At 49.7% G+C, this 27,261-nt stretch overlaps 1 protein-coding gene across 2 annotated transcripts in view; it reads left to right on the top strand.

The window, feature by feature from the left end:
- The window catches only part of GTSE1 (G2 and S-phase expressed 1), a 354,076-nt gene extending 329,311 nt beyond the window's left edge, over nt 1-24,765 (top strand). For both annotated transcript variants that reach the window (XM_078679841.1, XM_078679849.1), the window contains 2 exons: nt 14,412-14,540; nt 24,269-24,765. In XM_078679841.1, coding sequence (XP_078535967.1) covers nt 14,412-14,540; nt 24,269-24,352 — 213 coding nt within the window. In that variant the 3' untranslated portion in view covers nt 24,353-24,765. The remainder of the gene's footprint in view (nt 1-14,411; nt 14,541-24,268) is intronic.
- Nucleotides 24,766-27,261: the final 2,496 nt, after the last annotated feature.

Raw genomic sequence — 27,261 nt, 5'->3', positions numbered from 1 at the left:
CCAATCAATCAATCAATCAATCATGCCATTTGTATAGCGCACTACTCACCCGGGAGGGTCTCAAGGCGCTTGGGGGGAGGGGTATGCTACTGCTCGAACAGCCAGGTCTTGAGTTGTTTCCTGAAGGCGAGATGGTCCTGGGTCAGCCGAAGGTGGATGGGGAGGGAGTTCCAAGTCTTGGCAGCCAGGTAAGAGAAGGATCTTCCTCCGGCGGTGGCTCTTCGGATGCGTGGTACGGCTGCGAGGGCGAGGCTGGTGGACCGTAGCTGGCGGGTGGGCATGTAGAAGGTCAGGCGGTCGTTGAGGTACTTGGGGCCCAGGTCGTGGAGAGACTTGTGTGCGTGGATGAGGAGCCGGAACGTGATCCTCTTGTCGACGGGGAGCCAGTGCAGGTTCCTCAGGTGGCTGGAGATGTGGCTGCGTCGGGGGACATCCAGGATGAGTCGGGCGGAGGCGTTCTGGATGCGCTGGAGACTTTTCTGTAGCTTGGCTGTGGTTCCGGCGTAGAGGGCGTTTCCGTAGTCGAGTCGGCTGGTGAAGAGTGCCTGGGTGACAGTCTTCCTGGTCTCGGTCGGGATCCAGCGGAAGATCTTGCGAAGCATACGCAGGGTGTTGAAGCACGATGAGGAGACGGCGTTGACTTGTCTGGTCATCGAGAGGGAGGGGTCCAGGATGAAGCCCAGGTTGCGTGCGTGGTCGGTTGGCTTGGGTGCGGTGCCCAGGGCTGGGAGCCACCAGGAGTCGTCCCAGGCGGAGGGCGAAGATCCCAGGATGAGGACTTCCGTCTTGTCCGAGTTCAGTTTCAGGCGGCTGTCCTTCATCCACTCGGCGACGTCTTTCATCCCTTCGTGTAGGCAGGTTCTGGCGGTGTCGGGGTCTCTGGTGAGGGAGAGGATCAGCTGGGTGTTGTCGGCGTAAGAGATGATGTTGAGGTTGTGCTGGCGTGCGATGGCTGCGAGAGGTTTCATGTAGATGTTGAAGAGGGTGGGGCTGAGTGAAGATCCTTGCGGGACGCCGCAGATGACTTCGGTGGCCTCGGAGCGAAACGGGGGGAGGCGGACTCTTTGTGTTCTTCCGGCGAGGAACGAGATGATCCACTCCAGTGCCTTCTCTTGGATACCAATGTTGCTGAGGCGCTGGACTAGGGTGCGGTGGCAGACCGTGTCGAACGCAGCGGAGAGGTCCAGGAGGATGAGGGCCACTGTTTCCCCCTTGTCGAGCAGGGTCCGGATGTCGTCGGTGGCTGCGATGAGGGCGGTCTCGGTGCTGTGGTTGGCTCTGAAGCCGGACTGCGAGGGGTCGAGGGATCCGTTCGTCTCGAGGAAGGCGGTCAGCTGTCTGTTGACGATCTTCTCAATGACTTTAGCAGGAAAAGGGAGGAGCGAGATGGGGCGGAAGTTTTTGAGATCGATGGGGTCCGCTGTAGGTTTCTTCAGGAGGGCGCTGATCTCGGCGTGCTTCCAGCTCTCCGGGAAGGTGGCGGTGTTGAAGGAGGCGTTGATGATGTTCCGGAGTTGGGGTGCGATGGTGGAGTCGGCCTTGTTGAAGACGTGGTGTGGGCAGGGGTCGGTCAGTGATCCGGAGTGGATGGTGTTCATCGTGCGGGCTGTGTCTTCGGTGGTCACCGTGGTCCAGGTGCGAAGGGTGGCGGTGGGGGGCGTTGGTTCGATGGTTGGGTGCGTGGGTGGGGCGCCGCAGCTGTTGTGGATGTCGGCGATCTTGCGGTGGAAGAACGAGGCGAGGGAGTCGTAGAGGTCTTGTGACGGAGTGATGTCGTTGGTGCTGGGGTTGGAGAACTCCTTGACGATAGTGAAGAGCTCTTTGCTGTCGTGGGCGTTGTTGTCCATTCGTTCCTTCAGGGATTTCTTATTGGTGGTGCGGATGAGCTGGTGGTGCTTGCGGGTAGCGTGTTTGAGGGCGGTCATGTTGTCGGTGGTCCGGTCGAGGAGCCAGGCTTTCTCGAGGGTGCGGCAGGTCTTCTTGGAGTCCTTGAGGTCGTCGGTGAACCAGGATGCCTTCTTGCTTCTGGGTCTGCTGGGAGGGTTCTTTAGTGGCGCGAGGTCATCGGCGCAGGCGGTCAGCCACTGTGTGAAGTTGCGGGCTGCTTCATTGGGGTCCGTTGTGTTGGCGGGTGGGCTCTGGCTGAGGGAGGTGGTGAGCTGGTCTGCGGTGATCTTGCTCCAATTCCTGTGAGGTACCTGTTGCGGGTGGTGGTGGGTCGTGGATCTTTTGAAGCTGAAGTGGATGCAGCTGTGGTCGGTCCAGTGGAGTCCAATATGTCAACTGTCAACTGAGTCATCCTTTATAGTTCCTCCAACCCAGTGCACATGCATTGATAACCAAACATTAAAAATCCTGAGTTAGAATGTTGCAGGTCTCCACTCTAAACTACTGAGCCCGGAATGGCCAGTTCGATATTTTAGTGCTTCAAGATACCTGGACTAACCATGCAATATTTGTCGATGGACTTGCCTGCTCCTATAACTCAGCAATATCCTCAATCAGGCCGTGCAGTCGGAGGGCTAGCTCTGTGTGAATATCAAAGCAGAAGGCTGCGTGAAGGCTTTAGAGCCATTCAATAACTTCAGGCATTTAGGTACCAGAGAGGCCCCACCATATATTTTAGCAACTTTTGCAACAATGAGTTTGCGCATGTACCGAACACTAATTTTCCAGTTTTTTTTTTTTTAATACATTTTGTCCTTACAGAGTGCCATAGGGTATAGCGGCCAATTGGCAGTTTTTTTTTTTTTTTTTTTAGGGCAGTGATTTTAATACTGGTTTGATCTCAGCGAGCACCCATTCCCCGAATACTCCTTGTGTACAAACCAGATCTGGCGTAAGACTTGAGCTGGCATCGTTTTCGGCCACTTGTGAATTAATCAACATTATGGATGTGATAGGTAACTGCTTAGGATTACCTACTATCAGGGGCCGAGGCTTAATGTCCACAGTTGACTATCTTTTTGTATCTCCTAATCTGAGGGGCTTGCTGTTAACAGGAAAAGTTATTGCCTCTGGTTTTGGAGATCACAACCCAATTGAGGTTGTCTTCTTCCTGGCCCCCAGACTACACTATGTGATGGAAATTGGAGCAAGTAGCCTCGAACCCTCCTAGGATGATCTTAATTTTGAAGGCAGTTGCTCCTGCTACTCTATTCCAGAAAGTTATTAATTTCCCAGTAGTTATGGCATGCAAACCGGTCCCAGGATGCTTGTTTCAGGTTCAGGGAAGACCTGGCTTGGCAGTTCGGGCTGGACTCTTCCCATGAGGCACAGGGTGAGCTAAAGAATGATGATGGATACAACCAAGATCTTTGACTGGGGGTGAGCGTCTGAAAAGTTTCAGCGCTCCGTCCATCTTCTCCATGTGTCTGCTTTGTTCGCCCTAAGTTGGCAGTGTATGCCCAGACTTGGCTCCTTTGCTCACTTTGCCACTGGATTCAAGCTAGCCTGGCTGATGAAGGGTGTTACCCAGAAACCGTTCCCAGGATGCTTGTTTCCGGTTCAGGGAAGACCTGGCTTGGCAGTTCGTGTTGGACTGTTCCCATGATGCACAGGGTCAAGAGTGTATATGCATATAGCTGGGTCTGAATTGAGGTGGCGAAGTGAGCTAAAGAATGATGATGGATTCAACCCAGATCTTTGACTGGGGGGTGAGTGTCTGAAAAGTTTCAGCGCTCTGTTCATCATCTCCTTGTGTTTGTTTTGTATACCTTAGCAAAGAGCGTACAATCCATCCAGTGATTTATGGCCTTTGAATTACTCTCCTCATTAAGAAAGAGCTTATGAGACCTATAAAACCCCACCGCAGTAAACCAAAATGGTTTAGCCAGGAATGCTCTATTGCCAACTGCCAATTACGTCCTGCTCTTACGGCCTCCCCGGTAATATGCCGGAGGTGCGGGGGGCCTAATGCAGACTTATAAACCAGTAACTGTTGCCAGAAAGGAAGTTCTAGACAAGCAATGGGATTCCCTGGCCTTGACTGTCAAGAATAAGAATAGCAAACGTTTTTGGGCAGCAGTAAAAGGAGTGAAACAGTTTAAGCAGGCAGAGGGAAAAATTAACTTTAATACAACCACGGAGGCCTGTGAACAGCACTTCTCAAACATCTGCGCACAAGTCTCCACAGACTAGGAATATATACACTACCCACAAACATTCCACTAATAACTCTGGGAAGTTGAGGAGGCTATAAATCAGAGTATCGGGGGTGAAAGGCACCAGGTCCCAATGGGGTACCGATTTGAACTTTTTAAATACAACCCATGCTTTTGGGCCCGCTGCTATTGAGTGTTTTTAATAGTTAAGGATACTCTCCCGTACCAAGTACATGGTCAACCTCAATATCTGAAAGAGACACGTTAGTGATAGATTCCTTACCTTCGAATATCCCCAGGCGTCAGACTGGATCCGGAATTTTTTGCGTAGAAATACCCCTGCGCGACGGCAGGCGTCGTCCACGGCTCCGCGTCCGTCGTCGGCGTCGTTCGCGCCGGAATGACGTCGTCTGAGTACTTAGACGCCGCACATGCGCGCTGACGTCAGTTCTTTTTTCCGCGCCAGCTAGCGCAGATCCGGAGAAGCTCTACCCCTTAGTCACTTTTTGACAAAACTTTTTGATCTTTTTGATCATTCTTTACTCGAGTCTTCGACTCCTACGGTGCCGGTAGGGATGCCCGGGTTCAAACCCTGTTCGAAGTGCGACCGACTGTCTGTTACGGACCCCCATCGCCGGTGCCTGAAGTGTTTAGGCCTCGACCACGAAGAAAGCACCTGCTCCGACTGCCGGGCCCTGACGTCTAAGGCTAGGCGGGAGCGGTCCCGCAAGCGACTCGAGCTCCGGCAGTCGGCCCCGCGCCGTTCCAGGTCCCGATCCCACGAGAGGTCGAGGGACCGGTCGCGGGGTCGGAGTCATCGCAGCTCCGGGAGTGGACATCGGTCGTCAGGATCCAAGTCCTCAGGTAAGAGGCATGAGAGGTCGGAGCGACGTCATCGTTCCTCCGACCCACCCTGATGCTCGCTCGATGCAGCCGGGGGTTCGGGTGACACCACCCATGCGACTCCGCCAGAGTCACAAGCGTTGCCGCCTGCCCCAAACCTTCGGGTCCTTGGGCACGGCGCGTCACCGGAGGAGATCGAGCGGTACCTCATGGCCATGAGGTCCCTCCCTCTTCCGTCTGGCACTGTGGCGCCTCCGGGCCCAACGGTCCCGGCTGGAGGCCCTCGCGGGTCGGGTGCTTCGGCCCCGACTGCGTCAGGTGCTACGGCCCGGGCGCCGCCGGCGACTTCGGTCCCGGTGCCGCAGGACCTCACTGGATCCGCTTCCGAATCCGGGTCGTCGCCGGTCGACCTCACCGGCGCCGGCCCCACGGGTGTCGCCCCCGGCGCCCACTGTGGACGCCGTCCCCAATCTTCCCTTCGGTCCGACTCTGGAGCCGGAGCGGCGACGCTGGGCGCCGCTTCCGACGGCCTTCGGAGATTTTTATTTCCATGAGGAGGCCCCGTCTGTTGACCCTATTTTACAGGAGGCGGGTGACGAGGGCGATTGGGAGGGGTCTGAGGACCCTCTGGCACAGGAGTGCCAGTCTCAAGACTGGACATATGAGCTTGGGGAGGCCAGTGGTATTGACACCTCGCCAGACACTGGATTTGTCTCCTCTCCCACCGTGGCTACGGAGGAGGGGGCTGCTTACAGCGTAGTGTTGACGAGGGCAGCCAAGGCCTTAAACCTTGAGCTCTCCGTTGCGGCCGTGAGGACTAACCTCCTCACTGAGGTCCTTAAACCGCAGGCAAGCTCCAGTGAGCCTCTGCTGCTGTTTAATGAGGCCTTGTGTGACGTTCTTGTAGGCACTTGGTCCAAGCCCGCCACAGGTCCGCCTGTGGATAGGAACGTGGCCAGACTCTACCGCCCGGCTCCGGGCGACCCTTGCTTTTTGTCCACCCATCCCACCCCAGAGAGCCTGGTTATCCAGGCCTCCACTTCCCAGACCGCATTCCCGACGGCTCTGCCCGATCGGTAATCCAAGAGATGTGAACAATTCGGGAAGAAAGTGTTCTCGTCCCTGAGTTTGGGACTCCGTTCTGTCAATACCGCGTGTCTCTTGGGTCGCTACATCCACACCCTGTGGGACACGGTTGCGGGCGTGCTGCCACAATGCCCGGAGGAGGTCTTGGCCAAACTCGCCCAAGCCCTTGTGGAGGGCCGAGATGCAGCGCGATATTCCATCCGGTGTGGGCTGGATACCATGGACTCGCTGGGCAGGGCTATGGCAACGACGGTGGCGGTTCGACGCCACACCTGGCTGAGGTCCGCCAACTTTTCGGCTGATGTCCAAGCCACTCTTCTGGACATGCCGTTCGATGGCTGTCGCCTCTTTGGCGACAAGGCAGACCATGTATTGGAGCGCTTTAAGGACTCCAGGGCTACGGCCAAGTCCTTAGGCCTCTCGGCCACGCGCCAGCAATCGGGTGCCTTTTGCTCCTTTCGTGGCCACGGAAGGGGCGTCCCCACACATGCTGCCAGCCACGCACTGCAGAATTTTCAACAGCGCGGTGGCGGACGTGGAAACCGCCGTGGCGGCGGTCGGGGACAACGGCGAGGCCAGTCCACACCTCCCTCCGCAGCACCTGCCTCAAAACCTTCCGAGTTTTCAGGCCCATGTGACGCCAGTGGGGGACAGGGTTCGCCATCACCACTTCCACTGGCGCACTGTCACGTCGGACAGGTGGGTGCTGCAAATCGTCCGAAGGGGCTACTCCCTCCCCTTCGAGGCGACCCCTCCAGCCATGCCACCGCAATTCCACCGCGTGTTGGGCGATCATTTGCAACTTCTGCAAGAGGAAGTCACGGCCCTCTCGGCCAAGGGGGCTATCGAGCATGTTCCTGGGCCAGAAGTAGGGTGTGGTTGTTATTCCCACTACTTTCTGGTACCCAAGAAGGGCAAAGGGGGCCTACGCCCTATCTTGGACCTACGGAACGTCAACGGCTTCCTCCGGAAGGAGAAGTTCAAGATGCTGACTTTGACTCAGGTCTTAGCTGCCCTGGACCCCGGAGACTGGATGGTAGCGTTGGACTTGCAGGACGCTTATTTTCAAATCCCCGTCCTGCCGGCCCACCGGCGTTACCTGCGGTTCACGGTAGGCCATGAGCACTTTGTTTACCGTGCTCCCCTTCGGCCTTACCAGCGCCCCACGGGTGTTCACGAAGGTGATGGCGGTGGTCGCAGATCATCAGCGCAGGTTAGGGGTGTCAGTCATCCCCTACCTCGACGACTGGTTGTTGAAGGTGGGCTCGCCCCAGACAGTCGTCAGCCACCTCCAGACTACGGCCGACCTCCTGCACTTGCTGGGGTTCTCCATCAATGTGCCGAAGTCGCACCTGTGTCCCTCTAGGAAGCTCCTCTTCATCGGAGCGGTTCTAGACTCTGCGCAGTTTCGGGTTTATCCTTCTGAACTGCGGGTTCGGGATATTCAGGCTCCGATCTTTCAGCCTTTATCCCGAGTCTCGGTCAGGTTGACGCTGCGGCCTCTGGGGCTGATGGCCTCCTGCATCCTTCTGGTGCATCACGCCCGGTGGCGGATGCGGGCTCTGCAGTGGGACCTGAAGTTTCAGTGGGCCCAGCATCAGGGCAACTTGTCCGATCACGTCTTGATCTCGGAGGGCACTGCGAGACATTTGCAGTGGTGGTTCACGGACCGCGATTGGGTCAGTTGCAGATCCCTACCCCACCCGGAGCACGTGGTTGTGACTGACGCGTTCCTCCTGGGCTGGGGAGGCCACTTGGGAGAGGCGGAGATCAGAGGCCTCTGGTCTCCGGCGGAGTCCCAGCTCTATATCAACCTTCTGGAGCTGCGGGCGATTAGTCTTGCACTGAAGGCATTCCTCCCCTCTGTCCGGGGGAGTGTAGTGCAGGTGTTCACGGACATCACCACCGCCATGTGGTACTGCAACAAACAGGGCGGGGAGGGGTCGTGGACCCTATGCCAGGAGGCTCTGCGCCTCTGGCAGTGGCTGGAACGTCAGGGCGTGACCCTGGTGGTTCAACACCTGGCAGGTTCTCTGAATGCCAGGGCGGACGAACTCAGCCGTCGGTGCATGATGGATCACGAATGGTGTCTGAGCTCGGACGTGGCGTAAGGCCTCTTTCAGCAGTGGGGAGAGCCTTGGTTAGATCTATTCGCCACTGAAGAGAACGCGCAATGTCATCAGTTCTGCGCGTTGGAATTTCCAAGGCGGCACTCGCTCGGAGACGCTTTTCGTCACGATGGAGTTGCGGTCTTTTGTACGCCTTTCCGCCTATACCACTTCTGCCCAGAGTGCTGAAGAAGAGCAGGTGCGACCGGGCCCAGGTTATCCTTGTGGCTCCGGACTGGGCACGAAGATACTGGTATCCCGAGCTACTCAGCATGTCAGTAGATCCCCCGCCTGCCTCTGCCTCTTCTGGAGGACCTTCTGTCGCAGCAGCAGGGGACGGTCCTCCACCCGAACCTGTCCAGTCTCCACCTACAAGCTTGGAGATTGAGCGGCGTCCGGGAGGCAAGTCAAATGGCCTCAACTAAGTCTGAAATGTCATTCTGGCGGCCAGGCGGCCCTCCACAAAGTCTGTATACGCCTGCAGGTGGAACAGATTTGTGGCATGGTGCACAGCAAAGGCTGTGGACCCTCTCTCTGCACCCCTTTCTGAGGTTCTCCTCTTCCTTCTTTCTCTTGCCCAGCAGGGATCTGCTCTGGGCACTATCAAGGGGCACCTTTCTTCCCTTTCCGCCTTCTTAATGCTACCTGATCAGCCTTCTTTGTTCAAGTTTCCTATTGTAAATAGGTTTTTAAAGGGCATCACACACATGTTCCCTCCTGTTCCTTTCGTGATGCCCCAGTGGGACTTGAACCTTGTTCTTACTTACTTGATGTGTGCTCCCTTTGAGCTGCTCCATAACTGTCCTCTCAGTCTTCTTACTTTGAAGACTGCCTTCTGGTGGCCATCACCTCTGCCAGGAGAATGAGTGAGCTCCAGGCTCTTTCTTCCACACCTCCTTTCCTCTCTGTTCATCCGGACAAGGTTGTGTTGCGGACAAGACCTTCTTTCCTGTCCAAGGTTTTCACGGCCTTCCACATCGGGCAGTCTATTACTTTGCCCACCTTCTTTCCGCCTCCGCATCCCTCTAAAGCGGAAGAGAGGCTCCACCGTCTGGACCCAAAACGTGCGCTCTCTTACTACTTGGATCGCACACGCCAGTTCCGGGTGGATGACCAACTCTTTGCTGGTTACGTGGGCGCTAAGAAGGTAAAGGCGGTGCACAAGCGGACCATCTCCCGGTGGATAATCTTGTGTATTCAGGCATGTTACTCCTTGGCTAAGAAGGAGCCCCCTGTTGGATTGAGGGCTCATTCCACTCGGGCCACAGCGACTACAACTGCCCTGGGCCGGGGAGTGCCCTTGCAGGACATTTGCCAGGCAGCTACGTGTGCCTCGCTGCACACGTTTGCAAGACTCTACTGCCTGGACAGTCCAGTCCGGAGGGATGGCTTCTTTGGCCGTTCCGTCCTCCAGGACTTTCTGGTGTGATTATTGGTTCGCAGACCCACCACCGGGGTTGGTATTGCTGGGGTATCTATTCTAAGGTAAGGAATCTATCACTAACGTGTCTCTTTCAGATGCACAAGTTATTACTTGTGTAACGATATATCTGTAAGAGACATTTAGTTAGTGATAGATACCTTACCGACCCACCCATCCTCCCCGTTCTGCGAACCGATATCTAGGGTTACGGTCATCCCCCTTTCAGGGCCCTAGTTTCATGGCACCAGTGTTGGTTCTATCATGGCTCTGCGTATCTGGCGCGGAAAAGCTGTGTATCAGAACTAACGTCAGCGCGCATGGGCGGTGTGTAAGTACTCCGACGTCATTCCGGCGCTAACGACGCCGAGGACTGACGCGGACGACGCCTGCTGGCGCGCAGGGGTATTGCTACGCAAAAATTTCCGGATCCAGTCTGACGCCTGGGGATATTCTAAGGTAAGGAATCTGTCACTAACGTCTCTTACAGATATATCGTTACACAAGTAGTAACTTGTGCATTAGTACCAATCTTTAAAAAGGGAAATCACTGGGAGCCAAGCTGTTCCAGGCCAATCATTAATTGACTCTATACAAAAAATTCTGGGGAGGGCCCTTTACAATCTGATTAAAGAATTGGCAACTGAGGATGCAAGTTTTTTTACTCATGTCAGTACGGCTTCACACTGGTACGGTAGAGGAGTGTCTCAATCTTCACCTATTGATTGGCAAATATACAATAGCACAAAACTCCTCTTTAAATCTGGCATTCATGTACCTTACCACAGCGTTCAATAGTATAAGCCGTTCGAAGCTGTGGAATACTCTTTTAACCCTTGATTTTGATGCAGCACTGGTGCCCTTTATAGCCGATTTGCGCAGAGACATGAAAGCCAGAATAAGAATATATACTGAAGGGGGCTGGGGGTCTGGGGCAATTAGGATTTTTAGGGGAGTAAGGGGTGTGTTTTAGCTTCACTTTTATTTATTCTATACGTAAATGATCTTCACCCAGTTTTACTTACTACTACTCCTGATGTGCCTCCTACCTTCCCTCGCTGCTGTATGCTGATGATGCAGTTTTAATGGCACGTAACCCAAGGGCCTTACGACAGTGTACGGAATTGTAGATTCTATGGAATCCTTGATTTACACACCAATTTTAATAAATCATACACAATGACCTGTGAGCCGAAGAAATTAAACCTGGAAACATTTAAGGTGGGGGAGGCCTTGCTAAAATGCACTCGCCCTTCCTCATATCTGGGAATAACGTTTACAGAAAATGGTTTATGGACTGAACATGTTACACAGAGCAGCAATAAATTATCAAGAGCAGTTAACTCGCTGCTTAGCTTTCCACAGCCAAGGAAGGGAGAAGCCTTTCTCCCTCTTCTGCAGATTTTTAAAATACAATGTAGACCAATGGCCATGACCTGGCAGAGGTATTGGGCATTAATAAGTGTAATTCTTTTCAAGTGGAAGAAAACAGGTTTTGCAGAAGAGTATTAGGGGTTCCCATTTCCTCATCTAATTTTATTTCCTATAGTGAACGCCTGACCTCCACTATTATGGCTTGCACTTTGGAGGAATACTCAGGCAAGTCTCACTGCGATATTATTTGAGACTGTCTCGCATGTGAAAAAGGCATGAGTTTTCCATGGCTGGGAACCGTGAAATCTTGTCTACAGAACGTAAGTTACCAACACTTATTTGAAAACTCTGAAGGATCGCCAACGGTTAGAAACAAGCATTTACAATGCAACGGTCTCGCCTTTGCAAAAGTTTGAGCTATTGGCATTGTAAATGACAAAATTTGTATTTTTGTGTTGGTTTTGAAAACAGATAAATAAATGGCATTGTCATTTACAATGCCAATAGCTTAATCTCTCGCAAATGCCACCCACAAACTCAGAGACCCACACACAGCCCCACACCCCCACACACAGCCACAAAGCCACAGCCACACACACACAGCCCCACACCCCCAAAGCCACAGCCACACACAGACACACAGCCACACACAGGGGTTGGACAGGATGTGGTGAGAGAGCGGACTGTTGGGGTGGGCAGGGTGAGGGAGAGGGCTGTAGTGAGGAGGGGGAGATCTGCAGGGGCTGGACAGTGAGCGAGGGTTGGTGTGCACAGCTGTGGGAGACACAAGAGGTGTCTACAGACCAGGCGTTGATTTGAGGTCTGGACCCGTGCCCTCACCTGCCCCGGCCTCTACCTCTGCTCGCGGGTTATGAACACAGGCGTCAGGGACCGGGGCAGGTGAGGGCACGGGACCAGACCAGGACAGACGATCACTTCTACTCACCCGCCTTTTCCGCCTTCGGGGGCGCCTTGTCCCTGGCGGGCTCCGGGCACTTCACACTCACGGCCTGTAGGGGAGCAACGGGGTGCCGGTTGAAGCCCTTCTTCAGCTCCGACACGTTTGCCACGCCCACGATTCCGCGGATGCTGATCTGTTGGCGTTTCTCCTGGTCCGTCAAGGGCTGCTGAGACATCTTGAGGGTGGCGTGGGAGAGGGGAAAGAAGCAGAGAGCAGCCGGAGCAGAGACTTTTTATGGGAAGTTAAAGTCCACCTCCCCGCCCCTGGGTCCCGCCCTTGGCCCCTCCCACTGACCGAACTCTGAAGGCCAAAGAAAGCCGAATTTACTGCTTTCATCACGCGTTGCAAGGCTGTACGTGACAGGAGGGACTGACAGCCACTCCCACCCCTGCTGTCAGTCTGTCATCTGGGGAAGTGCAAACTCTCTTCGAGGTCGAGAACTAGGCTAAGGGAAATTCGATTTTTTTATTTATTTATTTTTTTAACTTAAAGGTGTGTATCATTGATAGTCCGTGGGTCTGTGGAAAAGTCATTTGCAGGTGAGGTAAAAACGGGGCCCAGCCTGCCATGAAACCTCTGACACCAGACGCTAGTTGCCCTGTAGCTCAGCCTTCGCTAGCCCCCCTTGATACCCTTTCGCACTTTTTCACCTCAATTTTGTTTAACGTTTCACAGTTGCCAAAAGTCTGCCCGTCTGCTTCCTCTCCCCTGCTGGTTTCTGTTCTTCGGTCACGCCCACTGCACAACCTCCCGGAAGAACCCACTAACACCTAAACTCCCTTAATTAAGGCCCTGCAGGCAAGAGGAGTGGTAGGGGTATTGAAAGGGGAAACTAAGATAAGAGGGGAAGATAAGAGGGAAAGAAAGGGGTGGACGAAAAGGAAGCTCATTAAAGGGAAGCGGAGAACAGAGATGAGATAAAGGAAACAAGACGCAAAGTCTGGCTTGGCTGCCTATCAGCTGCTGCACGTCCCCCTTCACGTGCACACCCGCTGGCGGCCAATCAGAGCGCAGCTCGCGCTCCTGCCAAGCAATCAGGCCGCGGCTCGCCTGCAATCTCCAGATCCTGGGAGCGTGATCGGGTTTACAGGCTGGACATCCAGCTGTGATTGAAAGGACGAGCTCACGGGTGGGGGAGGTTGTTCGTGTGCGACCTGAGCAGAGAACGGCGGACGGTATTTAAACAGCTACCGGAAGACAGAAGAGAACGGAGGTTCTCTGTGCAAAGAAAGGTCTTACCTTAAGGCCTAACAACGGCAGAATAACTCCTCGGCGAGAGGGAGGGTGTGGGGGCGGAACTTAAAAAAAGACACGGAAACACCCCCGAATCGCGTCGTGACGGGGGAAAGAGTAATTGACAACTATGTCTTCCAATGGCTAGCCTCCATTTATGGAGCTAGCCAATGGAAGAAGGGGCGGGTTCAAGTCCCCAATACTGAGATAACATTAAATTTCGCCTGCGCGAGCACTGCTGCGCAGTGCTACGGCCAGGCGAAACCTAAAAAGGAGCTTCAAATGGCCCTGTATTAATCTCTCAATGCTGACAGATTGGCAACTGAGATTTTAAAGTCAAGTGTAGTAGCATATATCATTTTAGGAGCGAACATGTTACTGGCGATGTATTTAACAAAACCTTTGGGGCAATGGGAGAGATGTTTGTTTCAATTCAGGGCTGACACTGTAAAATATGTTATGCTTCCCCTTAGGATTTCAGGAAAATTTGGACTCCACCCCTTGCCCATGTAATGGGAGTTCAGGCCAATACTGCTACACTTTTTATTCTTTTGTGGTTTTAACTTTTTTTACACTAAAATAATCTTACTTCCCCCTAAATTAAAAGGGTTTCCAGCAGTGAAGTATGCAGGAAGTTGCTTAAACCCATTGATGACGAGAGCATTTTCTCTGTGGGAATGTTCTTAAAAATTGCAGTTTGGGCACATTTGTCATTCAACACAGACTAGCAGTGGTCCATAGTTGGTTTGAAGCACATGGTCATGAATTTTAATCATAATGTTTTATATAAAATGATAGTTTTTAATGTTTTGTCGGATTTTAAAATGTATTTTTAACAACACCTTCATAGCAGAAAAGAGCATACTGAATTGTTTAAGTGAAGGTAGCGTCAGGTTGTTTTAATCATTAATATGGCGGACCCTCAAGCCTGCGCTGATAAATTCTAAATTCTCATGTTTTGCTATTGGGAACGGGCACTGAGAAATTAGATATTGTTTTAAATGTTACTTTTTTTTTACTTGTGGACTTTTATGGTTTCCCCTGTGTAAACCTAAAAAAGATAAATTATATGAAATAGTTGGCAGTTTGGTTCTAATTTAGTTATGGTTAGCTCTATCCTGTAGGGTGTAGAAATATTTTCAGCTGTCTTATGCTGTTCTAATTTTACTAATCCAAACGTGTATATGTGAATATAAATGTTACTTTGTTGACCTTGTTTGTAGTGAAACAAATTACTTTTGTATTGAAAATAAATTACAGTTGAAACATATTGATACTTTTAGGTCTTCCTTCTTGACATTGGAATTGATAAAACAACTGCATTAAGTTTGGAGCCTGAAATCAAACCTCTTATCGACTTGTCAAATACGCCTATTTCAATCAAGAGAAGCTCCTCATCGAAGTCTGATACGGTAAGTATGTGAATTCTTATAGGATTGTAGGGGCAGCATTGAGAAATTATAATAAATCAACTAGTACAATTGCTGACCTATTGGAGTTGGTTGAAATTTCATCTGAAAATTAAATGATCTTGACTAGTGGAGGGAGCATGGTCATGATTTTTCAGTCAAAGATCCTTTTGGAAATAAACTTGTATGGATATGCGCATGGATATGTGATGCAATGGATTTGATAATGGTTAAAGGCACTTAGTTTTATTTGTAGTTTTAGCATCCATACTAATATTATAAAGAGAGAGCCCAAACCTTTGAGGCGGGTAATCTCAGTAACCACAGCACCAATCACAACACCCAATACAGCGTTGAAAAGGGCAGTTGCAGCAGAAGGGCATAGGCTATGCAGAAGGCCACCATATACATTTTGTTTTTAAATTGTTTTTATTAAATTTTCAAGAAACAGTGGTGCTCATCACAATCATACAGTGCAAGACATACAATTGTACCGTAGGACACCATATACATTTAAAAGGTAAAAAAAACCGTGCCAGCAAAGTAGTCCCTTGTGGGCGTGTCTGCGTTGTGCTGTGGGCGTGGGCTGGGGGCGTGACTAACGCTGGGGGCGTGTGGTACGGCCATAACATCGTGAGCTGTGGGCGTGTGCTGGGGGCCTGACATATGCTGGGGGCGTGACAAACGCTTGGGGCGTGTGTCCGCCCTTCATGCCATGTGAGTCGTACATAGAAGCGCCAATTACGTTGCTGCGCAGCATCAAGTGGCACGCTGGGGGCGTGAGAAACGGGCGTGTACTACGGTTCGAGGATGTGGGCTGCTGAATTCATATCTATAGCATAGATCGCCGCCTAGTGTTGGGTCCGGATGATTGCACATTGTTGTCCTGGAAGAGTCTTTGAAGTATCACGAGATAGGTGGCTCCTCCCCTGGACTACAGTGCGCATGGGCATCGACTCCATCCCCAGATTGGTTTTTTTCCGCCATTGGGTTCGGATGTATATTCGACATCTCTAGTTCGGAATCGATATAGACTTTTCTTAAGGCCCGAAGGCCTTTTTCCTATACCGTCGGTATTGTTTTGCGTTCGGTCCCAGCTCTGTTCCGGCTCAGTTCCCGAGTCGGACGTCCAGAAGAGTCGCGTGGCTCTTCGGTGCTCGAGGCCCAGTCGACGCAGCAAGACTTTCGACGACACATTATGGAACGGAGCCCGTTCAAGAAATGTCCCGTGTGCGGATCTAAGTACCCCCACATCGACGTCCACCCGGTGTGCAACAAGTGCCTGTCGCCTGACCACGATGAAGCCAACTGTATGGCTTGTTCCAGGTTTCGATCGAAGGAAGACGATTCGACTTCGGCGCGTGGTTCGACAGGAGGCCCGGCAGTCTGCCCCGGCACCGGTGGACATCTTCGACAGAGAAGAAGCAGACGAACAAGAAGTTCATATGCAGGTTTCCCCTCCAGCGGAGGAGATCGACTACGAATGCGACGCGGACGTCGAGGTGGTCGATGCAGAAGAAGTCGTCGACGAGGTAGGAGACGACAATGAGGCCTATGGGGCCACGGAGGATAGCTCATGTGAAGAGCTAAGCCCCGATCAGACAATCACTCAGGCTCAGGTCGAGGGATCGCCACACGGCCTTACCCAAGACCTTCCACCCAGATCCACGGCCTCGCCTACGGGCCCAGCTACGGACACTTCTGCGGAGCCGACGTTGGGCAAAACGAAACCGAAACTGAAACCTTCGGTGTCGACGAAAACTAAACTAATAGACGCCGTCGAAACAGAAGACGTCTGTTCCTCCGGCCGCCTATTCGACTCCCGATACGTCGGGGCAGCCGAAGAAGGCTGTCGACCCGGGGAAGTCTACCAAGGGTGCCGAGTCGAAGTCGGTCAAGGGTGCCGAGCCAAAATCGGTCAAGGGCGTCGAGCCAAAATCGGCCAAGGGCGTCGAACCGAAGACTGGGGCCCCACACGCAGTAGTCAAGGCCCCCGACACGAAAATGTCGGTGCCGAAGGCCGTCGGCACGGAAGGAGGGCACAGCGCGCCGAAAAGGGCTGATCCTGTACCTCGGCCGGATAAGAACAAGGCATCGACGCTCGAGTCTTCACTCGCTGGTGGACCGAAGACGTCTGTCGGGTCGACGAAACCGTCCGCTTCCTTTACGAAGCAGGTGTGGGACTCCCTACAACGCATCAGGAACAAGGCTTCCGCGGCCGCTCCGAAGGATGCTTCCACCACGAAGCCAGCTGCCACAAAGCCAAAATCTTCACCACTCCTGTTTACGTTGCCGCCGAAGGTAGCACCGAAGGCCTTCGCACCACGGCCGGTCGCCGAAGCGCCCGTGCAAGTGTCTGCGGCGTCGAAGCCTTCTCAGCCGCTTGGGAGCTTAAAGCATCGACAACCCTTGGTGGAGGAGCAGTCGGAACACTTTATCGACGCCGACACCGGAAAACTTACCCTTTACAAGAGGAAGATCACGGCAACCCAGCCTTTGGAGTCCTACACGATTCCTTTGAAGTGCAAGAAGCCTGCTGCGGACTCCCCAGTTCTAGTGGAGCCGTTTGCTCCACGGACTCCAAGAGTGGCTACACCCTCACCCACTTATTCAGATGTGGAGGGTGGAGAAGGTGATGACGAGGAGTATAACTTTCCAGCTAACACTGATCCTGAGGATCACCAAGACTCATGGGCAGATGCAGGTGACCCAGGGGATCCGCAAACTGCCCAGGACACTCAGGTGTACAATGTCAAGACCTCTCCTACTGAGGATTCGACGGCATTTAATGCTCTAATTGAGAGGGCGGCTAAAAACCACGACGTCCAGCTGCATGCTGACCCTATCGAAGTGGACTTCCTTTTTGATACCTTTTCCACAGCAGAAAAGACTGTCAAGACTCTCCCCATGCTGAAAGGGGTTCTAAAACATGCTGCAGACATTTTTAAGGAACCCACACGGGCCAGGGTGATCAACCCTAGGATTGAAAAGAAATATAAGCCGGCACCTGGCGACCCTACCTACATCAAGGGCCAGTTGCCATTGGACTCTCTGGTCGTTTCTAATGGCCGGAAGAGGGCGAACTCGCAGACCACTGGTGATACTCCTCCCCCTGACAAGGAATCTAAAGTGCTGGAGGCATCAGGGAAGAGGGTGGCGGCTCAAGCAGCCAATATCTGGCGTATTTCAAACACTCGGGCGCTACTGGCCAGATATGACAGGGCGCACTATGACACACTAGAGACCCTGTTACAACATCTTCCAGATCAGTATAAGGAGGCAGCTGAGATGCTTATTCAGGAAGGGAAGTTCATCTCCAACGCTTCTATTAAATGTGCACTGGACGTTGCGGACACCGCGGCCAGGGCCATTAACTCCAGTGTGATGTTGCGACGTCAGGCCTGGCTCAGAATCTCCGGTTTCAAGCCGGAGATACAAACCACCATCCTCAATCAGCCAGTAAACCCAGATAGGTTATTTGGTCCGGAGGTGGATACCACCTTAGAAAAGATGAAGGATACCGAGACTGCGAAGTCCATGGGGGCTCTCCAGTCCCAGCAGTTTCGGGGCAGTACTTTTTGTCGCTCAGGCAATAGAGGTGTTTCCAGAGGCCAGATGTCCCAGCAAACGCAATACAATAAGCAGTCCTCTTACACCAAGCAGAGTAGAGGCGGCTATCGGGGCAACAGCACCAAGGGCAGAGGTCGTGGAAACAACAACTCCCGCTCCTCTGCCACCAACAAACAGTGACGCCCTGTCACTGCCCCCCGACCATACTACACCTGTCGGGGGGGGGGGGGGGGAGCCTCCAGCAGTTCCTGCCGGTCTGGAAATCCATCACCACAGACAGGTGGGTCAGGAAACTTATCCAATTCGGTTATTGTCTGGAGCTAACATCCACTCCACCCAACATGCCACCAAAACACCGTCTTATGTCCACAGAGCATTTGCACTTATTGCAGCAGGAGGTACTCGTCATGCTGCAAAAAGGGGAAATCGAGCTTGTGCCGGTGGAGGAAGAAGGCACGGGAGTGTACTCCCTGTACTTCTTAATCCCAAAGAAGGATGGGTCCCTCAGACCCATACTGGACCTCAGACCCCAGAATCAGTACATTCTATCAGAACACTTTCATATGCTCACACTGCAGCAGGTTCTCCCATTGCTCAATCGGGGAGACTTCCTCGCAACCTTGGATCTCAAGGATGCCTATTTCCACATTCCACTGCATCCATCACACAGAAAATACCTCAGGTTCACTATTCAGGGTCGGCATTATCAGTTCAAGGTCCTACCTTTCGGGGAGACCACAGCGCCCAGGGTGTTCACAAAATGTCTGGCGACAGTAGCTGCGCACCACAGGAGGCAGAACGTTCACGTTTACCCTTATCTGGACGACTGGCTTGTCCAAGCGAAGTCGGCCCAGCAGTGCGCCGCCAACATGTCCCACACCATTCACCTTCTTCACGATCTGGGGTTCTCACTGAATTATCCCAAGTTGCACCTTCAGCCAGCCCATGTGCGGCAATATCTGGGTGCGACTATCGATACTCTGGCAGCCACAGCTCAGCCAAATTCTGTGAGGATAGACAGCATTCAGTCGCTGATCCAGAAGTTCAGACCGCAACACTCGCTTCCAGCACGAGTGTTCATGCAGTTGATAGGCATGATGGCCTCCTGCATCTTCATAGTCCCGCACGCGAGGCTACATATGCGTCCGCTCCAAGAATGCTTGGCTCATCAGTGGACGCAGGCTCAAGGACAGTTGAACGACCTAGTGTTGGTGACCGGTCGGGCATACAGCTCTCTGCATTGGTGGAATCCACTCAACCTTTGCAAGGGCCGACCGTTCCAAGAGCCTGTGCCACAGATTATCCTGATGACGGACGCATCTCTCCAGGGATGGGGAGCTCATGTACTCCACTACACGGTGCAGGGACTATGGACAACGCAGCAAAAGAAGAGGCACATCAACCACCTCGAGCTGATGGCAATCTTCATGGCATTGAAGGCATTCAAAGTACATCTGTGCAACAAAGTTGTGTTGATCCGGACGGACAACATGACGGCCATGTACTACATTCAAAAGCAGGGAGGTACACACTCTCCACAGTTGTCTCATCTGGCTCAGAGCATGTGGAAGTGGGCCATTCAGAGGAACATCTTCCTCATGGCGGAGCACCTTCCGGGCAAGGACAATCAGATGGCGGATCTGCTCAGCAGGTACAGCCACCAAATGCACGAGTGGGAGATACATCCATCAGTACTTCACCCGTACTTCCAGCAGTGGGGTCATCCAGAGATAGACCTGTTTGCCACAAGGGAAAACGCAAAATGCCAAAGCTTTGCCGGCAGGTTCCCGCACCCACAGTCGCAGGGCAATGCGATATGGATGAACTGGTCAGGCAGATTTGCGTACGCTTTCCCCCAGCACCTCTCATACCGCTGGTGGCACGAAAGCTAAAGCAACACTCTATGACACTCATCCTGGTTGCTCCAACGTGGGCACGCCAACCATGGTACACCACGTTTCTAGAACTCTCCGTGGTACCGCATCAAAGGCTGCACCTCACACCCAAGCTTTTGACGCAGAGCCGTGGCGACATTCAGCATCTAGATCCGCAACAGCTCAACCTGGCGATCTGGCTCCTGAAGTCTTAGAGTTTGACTACCTCGACTTGCCTCCTGAATGCATGGATATCATACGGGAGGCAAGAAAGCCCACCACAAGAGCATGCTACGCAGCAAAATGGAAGCGGTTTGTCATTTATTGCGTGGACCACGACATTGACCCGCTTGACGCGTCCACGCATAACATCATTTGTTATCTATTTCATCTTTACAAATGCAATCTGGCATATGCTTCCATTCGGATACATTTATCCGCCATAGCGGCTTATCTCCAAAACAGGCAGCATCTCTCCCTTTTCCGAGTGCCTGCCATTAAAGCTTTGCTAGAGGGGCTCAAACGAGTCATTCCTCCCAGGACCCCACCGGCTCCTGAATGGAATCTTAATGTGGTACTCACCCAACTGATGGGTCCACCTTTTGAGCCTCTACATTCACGCGCGATTCAGTTCTTAACATGGAAAGTGGCTTTCCTTATAGCCATTACGTCACTGCGACGTGTTAGTGAGCTCCAGGCGCTCACTGTACAAGAACCATTCATACAGATTCACTCCAACCGGGTGGTGCTGCGCACTAACCCTAAATTTCTTCCAAAGGTGGTTTCACAGTTCCATGTCAACCAGACTATTGAACTGCCTGTGTTCTTCCAAAATCCAGAGACGGTAGCTGAAAGAATGCTCCACACTCTTGACGTCAAACGAGCTTTGATGTACTACATTGATAGGACCAAAGATTTTAGGAAGACAAAACAACTCTTTGTTGCCTTTTCTGCCCAACACAAGGGCAATCCCATTTCCAAGGCAGGTATAGCCAGGTGGATCGTTAAGTTTATTCAAATTTGCTATCAAAAAGCTAAGCGCACTTTATCGATCCCCCCCAGAGCCCACTCCACCTGTAAGTTGGGGGCCTCCATGGCTTTCCTTGGAAATATCCCTTTAGAAGACATTTGTGGAGCAGCCACATGGTCTACCCCACACACATTTACGAAACACTACTGTGTAGATGTGCACTCCAAGCAGCTGTAGGGCAGGCTGTTCTAAAGACACTTTTTCAAACGTCTGCAGCTGGCACAGGCGGCCGCCACTAATGGAGGGACTGCTATATATCCTATGCTATAGATATGAATTCAGCAGCCCACATGCCTCGAACTGAATATGCAACTTACCAGTATGCATCTGTTCTTGGCATGTAGGGCTGCTGACATTCATATCGCCCATCCTCCTCCCCGGCGCCTGTAGCGGCTGCAGAATTTACACTTACTCTTAGCATGGCCATCGCTCACACTGTTATACTCCATCTTCGCCACAATGGCTAAAAACAATCTGGGGATGGAGTCGATGCCCATGCGCACTGTAGTGCCACCTATCTCGTGATACTTCGAAGACTCTTCCAGGACAACAATGTGCAATCATCCGGACCCAACACTAGGCGGCGATCTATGCTATAGATATGAATGTCAGCAGCCCTACATGCCAAGAACAGATGCATACTGGTACGTAGCATATTCAATATGCATGCAGGGGAGTGTCAGGAAGCATATTAGAACACGAGAGTCCCACAGTCCAGCCCCCTGGTGGTGGACACGAGAACATAGGGAGCGAATCGTGACACTTGCTCCGAAGATTCTGAGCTAGTTACCCTGGAGAGACCTCATCCATATTCACAATTTTAGTGCTGAAGTTGTAGGCTAGGGAGGCAAAGAGATCAATCTAGTCCAGGTTAAGACTTTTCTGATTCATTAACAGATTGGAGTGCCTAATCTGCTTCTGCAGATTCCCATCTGCCTACTATTTCACAGATTGAGCTGATTTCAATACTTGATTTTTTTCAACGAAGCGGCAAGGAAATGTAATATTCAAGCTGACACCTGAGCCTTCACAATCCAGTGCTCTACGAGAAATCCAACAAAAGGATCTTCATCAAATAGTAAATCTTGTGCATGAGCTTTTCAAACCTAGGATTTTTTTTATTTTTTTATTTAATAGAACTCCAATAATAGCATGTACACTGAGAAGACTGTCATTTCGCCCAGCATTAATTCTCTCCAGGTCAACATACCATGGTTGCAGCAGGAACTCTAGGAGATCTAACGGAATGTGTTAATAGCCTCTAGTCCTACGTGGAGTTGCAGCTAGAAGAAATCTATGCACCTTTCTCTGGTGCAGGAACTCCACAGTCGGGACTTGTTAACACACCCATAGCGAGAAGTCGTGGGTGGGCTAAACAAAAAAGATCCTAAAAAAAAATCCATGCAAAAGGTGCCGGGGATCCAAACGCCCTCCTTCAAACCGTGCTCAAATCAAATCTGAGGTTTTGGTTAGCCATGCATTAATCAACCAGCAAGTTCCAGTTTCATGGCATGGATTGCTAATTCAGCCGATTTTCAAGAGTGGTGATAGTGCAAACCCGGCAAACTAACTACAGTGTACATTCATTAATATTGAAGCCAAATATTTTAGAGGATTCCTCCTTAAAGATCTGGAAGAATGCACAACTGCAAACTAAATAATCCCAATGAACCCAAATGGATCACAGAAGGTATGGGGACTGTATCTAACCTACTAGATTTTTCCATTCTAATTGGAGAGAAAAAACAATGTCAATAGCTCTTTACCTTTCCTGTGTTTTGACACCCAGGAAAAATCAAGAGCCGCATGATTCTTTAGACTAGGTACAAGGCCAGAGTACTGTTTTTGCAAAATCCTAACAATGTGGTGTTGGAATTGGCAGCCTCTTGCATATTAGATACAGTTTGGATTGTATGGATTGGATGTCCTGTTCCATAGATAAGGAACAGTATAGCAAACAAACCACCAACTTCATTGAATTCTCTGTGGTTCGTTTTTGATGATGCAAGGATTGAGCAGTCTGCCATATGGGATAGCAGGATCTGGACCATTCCTTGGGAATTCAGGTACAGGTTTGATTACCATAAAGTAAATACCAAGTTGGTCTTGACAGCGGCTGCAGGAATAAAGGACCAATCAGGAAAGTTCAGAATGATGACTGCATTGTGAGTCTGGTTGGGCAGCAAGAAGCTTAAGAACGGTGATGGATTAAACTCAGATCTGTTGACTGTGTGCGAGTGTTTGATTGGTTCAGATGCTCCGTCCATCACCACCCCCTTTTGTACCAGCAAGAAACTGATCACCGCCTCTGTGGCCTACATTGATGCTGCAGTTTCGATTGTCGCAAGCAATTTCACAGGCATTGGCGGTGATGTCATGGTTAGGAAAATGAGTGATCAATTATGAATATAGTATTGATAGTAGGATTTTCACACTCCTCTCTGTAGTGGCCATGAAGACATACCACAAATAATTGGGGACAGTAAGTCATTTAAACCTCAACAGTTGCATGCACAAATAGTCTCTGCATATATCCTTTCTAGGATCGACTAGTGTAATATATTTTGAAACTCTCTGAAGCTACTATGAAACCTTCAGATAATTCAGAATTTTAGGTTTGGAGTGGTATATGGTTTGAAGAAAACTGATTGTTGCAATACAAGCTACATGGACTGCACAAAGTTGTTTTTAAAGTCCTTTGCTTGGTGCACAGAACATTTTACAACATAGAAATCTCTTGCATCACGTTTTAAGGTATAAAATCAAATATGGTGCCTTTTCTCTAATTGTTACTATTTACTGTACATCATGTCAACACAGTAAGGATTGGGTGGGGAGCATTGTCTATTTTTTATTAACTAAGCAATGGAATCCTTTTACTTCAAATCTCAAACGTGTCTAGCTTTGTTATGTAATTAGAAAGTAATATTAGAGGCCCTCACAATTCCACTTGCAATTTGACAGTGACCAGCCCAATTCTATGTTTTGCTTAACTGGCACAGGACTGAAAAATGTATGGGGAGCAATATTTTTAAAAGTGGGCATATGGCAGTAGAGTGAAGCCTCTCCCATATTCTTTATTAAATTAACAGAATTATTTTCAGTCTATACTAAAAAAATTAGCCTGTGGCACCAACCGCCCGCGTAATTATGAGTAGATTGTATTCTGTGCAGCGCTCTACAATTATGAACTGATCTTAGAAGTAGTTTGGAACCTTGGTTGCTAATTTTGTTTGTAAACGCATCTTTTTTTTCAGCTGATCGATCTGTCGTCGCCTCTCATTCTTTTGAGTCCTGACAAGGAGAATCAAGAGTTATTTTCCCCATTGGTGACGTTCTGAGTGTTTACTCTGTGGGATGAACTACATGCTGCTGAACCATCCAGTTCGAACTACATATCATAAGTCCTTTTTTTTTTTTTTTTTACTGTTAACTTATGGAAATGGTATAGAAGCAAAACGATGCCTTGCACTCTATTTTGATAAAGTGAAAATGGTTTTGTACTGTTGCATTTAATCAGTGCAAGTTGAATGATAAGCTACCAATGTACATATAGCTTACAAGATGAAATATTTATATGAAAAATAAATGTATAATAGTTGAGAAATTAATGTTTAAAGATTACATTGAATTTGGGGTATACTTTTTTTTTTTGTATTAAAAAGTCAACGCTACTTGTTCCTGGAAAATATTTTGAAGGTTAAACCAGTGTACTATTTTAATGTTTGTATGAATAATTAAAGGTGTAAATGGAGATCTTTGACTTGTCTCTATGTAGTCCTGGCAGGTGCGGTTTATAGAGTCATCGTACACAATTAATAGAATCTGCAAGCTCTGTAGAAGCGTACTGTAATGCTCTTGGGTGTTCAGTATTATACACTTTTAATTCTACAATTCAATACTTTTACAGCTATCCTCAATTTAATGTTAGTCCTTTTGGACTATCCCTTTGCCCCAAAACCAAATGTCGCTATTCCTATTTGGCATTGGGTTAATAAATGTGTCCAGTGGCTAGTCTGCAGAGTTTGTGTGGTTTGGGGTGGGTGCTGGCTTAGACATGAATACATCAGGTTGAACAGAGGCTTGTAGGTGACCACAGGAGAGAAGTCATGTAAGTGAGGTATTTCGACTGTTTAGGACCTGAATGGTGTCAACAATGTTGACTAGGAAAGGGAGAGGGTCAGAAAGGAAGAGACAACTGCTACCAACATTTCAATGAAAGCCAAGTGGGAGGAGTGTTGTCAGATGAAAATAAGTTGGTTGTCATAGAGAATTACAGAAAGGTGACTGATGGGCTGAGGCAGGAGAAAAGATGGGTGGAAAGGATGCTAGGGATGGAAGTTAGAGAGAAAGGCATTTGAGGGCAAGGAAGACCGGTAAAATGGAGTAAAACTGTTTAATTGAGTGCAGCTGATTAGCAAAGCTGCCTCAGACGTCAGAAGACAAGGCAGCGGTAGAGGTAAAACGGAATTAAAGGCACATAAAGTGAGTACCATTACCTTCTTCATTTGAGGATCCTGGCTGTAAAAACTTTGTAGGTCAAAGACTAATTAGACATGAACTACCTAATTTACTGCTGTGGTTAAAGTGATAGTGTACACCGTGATCCCATGTTTATTATACTGATTTAATTGCATCCCAATAATGGCTGTGCATTGAAAAACCCTAACAATTTATACCCTGAGAAATTTTAGAAATTGATGCTGCACAGGAGATGCTTCATTTGTATTTGCCAACATGACACCTGCAGTCTTTCATAAAACAAAGCAGGTATTTGTGAATGATGAACTACCTTACCTGAACTGAAAGTGCCTTATGTTCACTGACCCTGAGAGCAGAAGTATTCCCCGCCAGTTAAGAAAACTTGTTAGAAACCCTGCCATTGATGACGACTTCAACAGACAAGGCAACTAAACCTAAGGAGCTACTAGGTAGCAGTTAACCATAGCCACCGCCAGGCCCTGCTGTGCAAGTGACAATGCAAACATCAGGACATTGTAGATGTGAAATGTAAACAAAGTAATGCCTTCAAACTCTGATGACTGCACAAACTTGTCCAGTGCCTGCAGAAGTGAATTTAATTTCAGGCTTCCTGGCCGACTAGATAACCTCTATCTGCTGTAAAATTATGTATCCCTTATTTTTTTGTTCTAATATCTTTTAGTTTGAGAGAATACATTTAAACAATTAAAATACCATAGTAAGTAATACAACCAAAAAAGTTACACAATAAATAGATAAGCATTTATCAGTATAGATATAATCAATGTCATATATATCAGACATATCAATTAATATGGTGGGAAAAGCAATAAAGAAGCAATACGAGAGAATAAGTTGTATCACTTGTATAAATCAATCCGCAAGATGATGAGAGAAAGGAAGAAAAAAAAAGAAATTAAAGTATTGAGGAAGAGAAAGAGGTAAAAATAAAGCAAACAAGAGATCGAGACCCCTGCTACTATAGGAAGGGTAAGTTAAGGAGAAGACACAAAGGGATATTGTGCCACCAGGCCTTGTAAGGCTAAGTTCATATATCTATCAATATTTCCAGACCCCATTAGAAACAAAGGGTGTACAGTGTTTCTCCTCCACAGAAGTTTGAGCCCCTCAGAGAAAAGATACTCAAGCCCACCATGTATGATAGGATATGGACCCAAAGGATTTCCATTCTGTTAATATAATCTTGACCGCAATTGACAGCAACAAGTCTAGCAACTGCATATCAAGAGGAGCCAAAGGCAATGGCGATGTTGTAGCCCATGGGCCCAACAAAATTAGAGGTAACGAGAGCTCAAATTGAATATTGAAAATTAGTAGGAGATGTTTGTGAACCAGCTCCCAAAAGGATTGTAGTAAAGAGCATTCAAAGAACATATGTTAATATGTACCAGCAGCTAAATTACAACTCCAACAGAGATCCTTATCCTTGAGTTTGAGGGTATACAAACGAGCCGGAGTCCAATGTAAAAGATTGAGAGAGAAAAATTTAGAGTCAATAAGAGAAGGAGCAATTTTATTTAGTAAGGAAAATTTCCCAATAAGTTGCTAGATTTCTTGTGAAATATGTTTAAAAAGGTCATGTTCAAAATGATGTAGCCATTTCTGTTTAACCGTAGTCTGCAAATGCGGCGCAGTGGGTACAAATTTATATATTTTAGAGACCTTCTTTATACCACATAGACAGAAGGAAAACAGTATGTGAATCCAGGTAAAACTGGACATTAGCTAAGGCAACCTATATTTTTAC

This window comes from Lissotriton helveticus, chromosome 1_1 (assembly GCF_964261635.1).
Source record: "Lissotriton helveticus chromosome 1_1, aLisHel1.1, whole genome shotgun sequence".
Lineage (NCBI taxonomy): Eukaryota > Metazoa > Chordata > Amphibia > Caudata > Salamandridae > Lissotriton > Lissotriton helveticus.
Note: the sequence above shows the minus strand (reverse complement) of the source record. Positions and strands in the feature narration are given on the sequence as shown.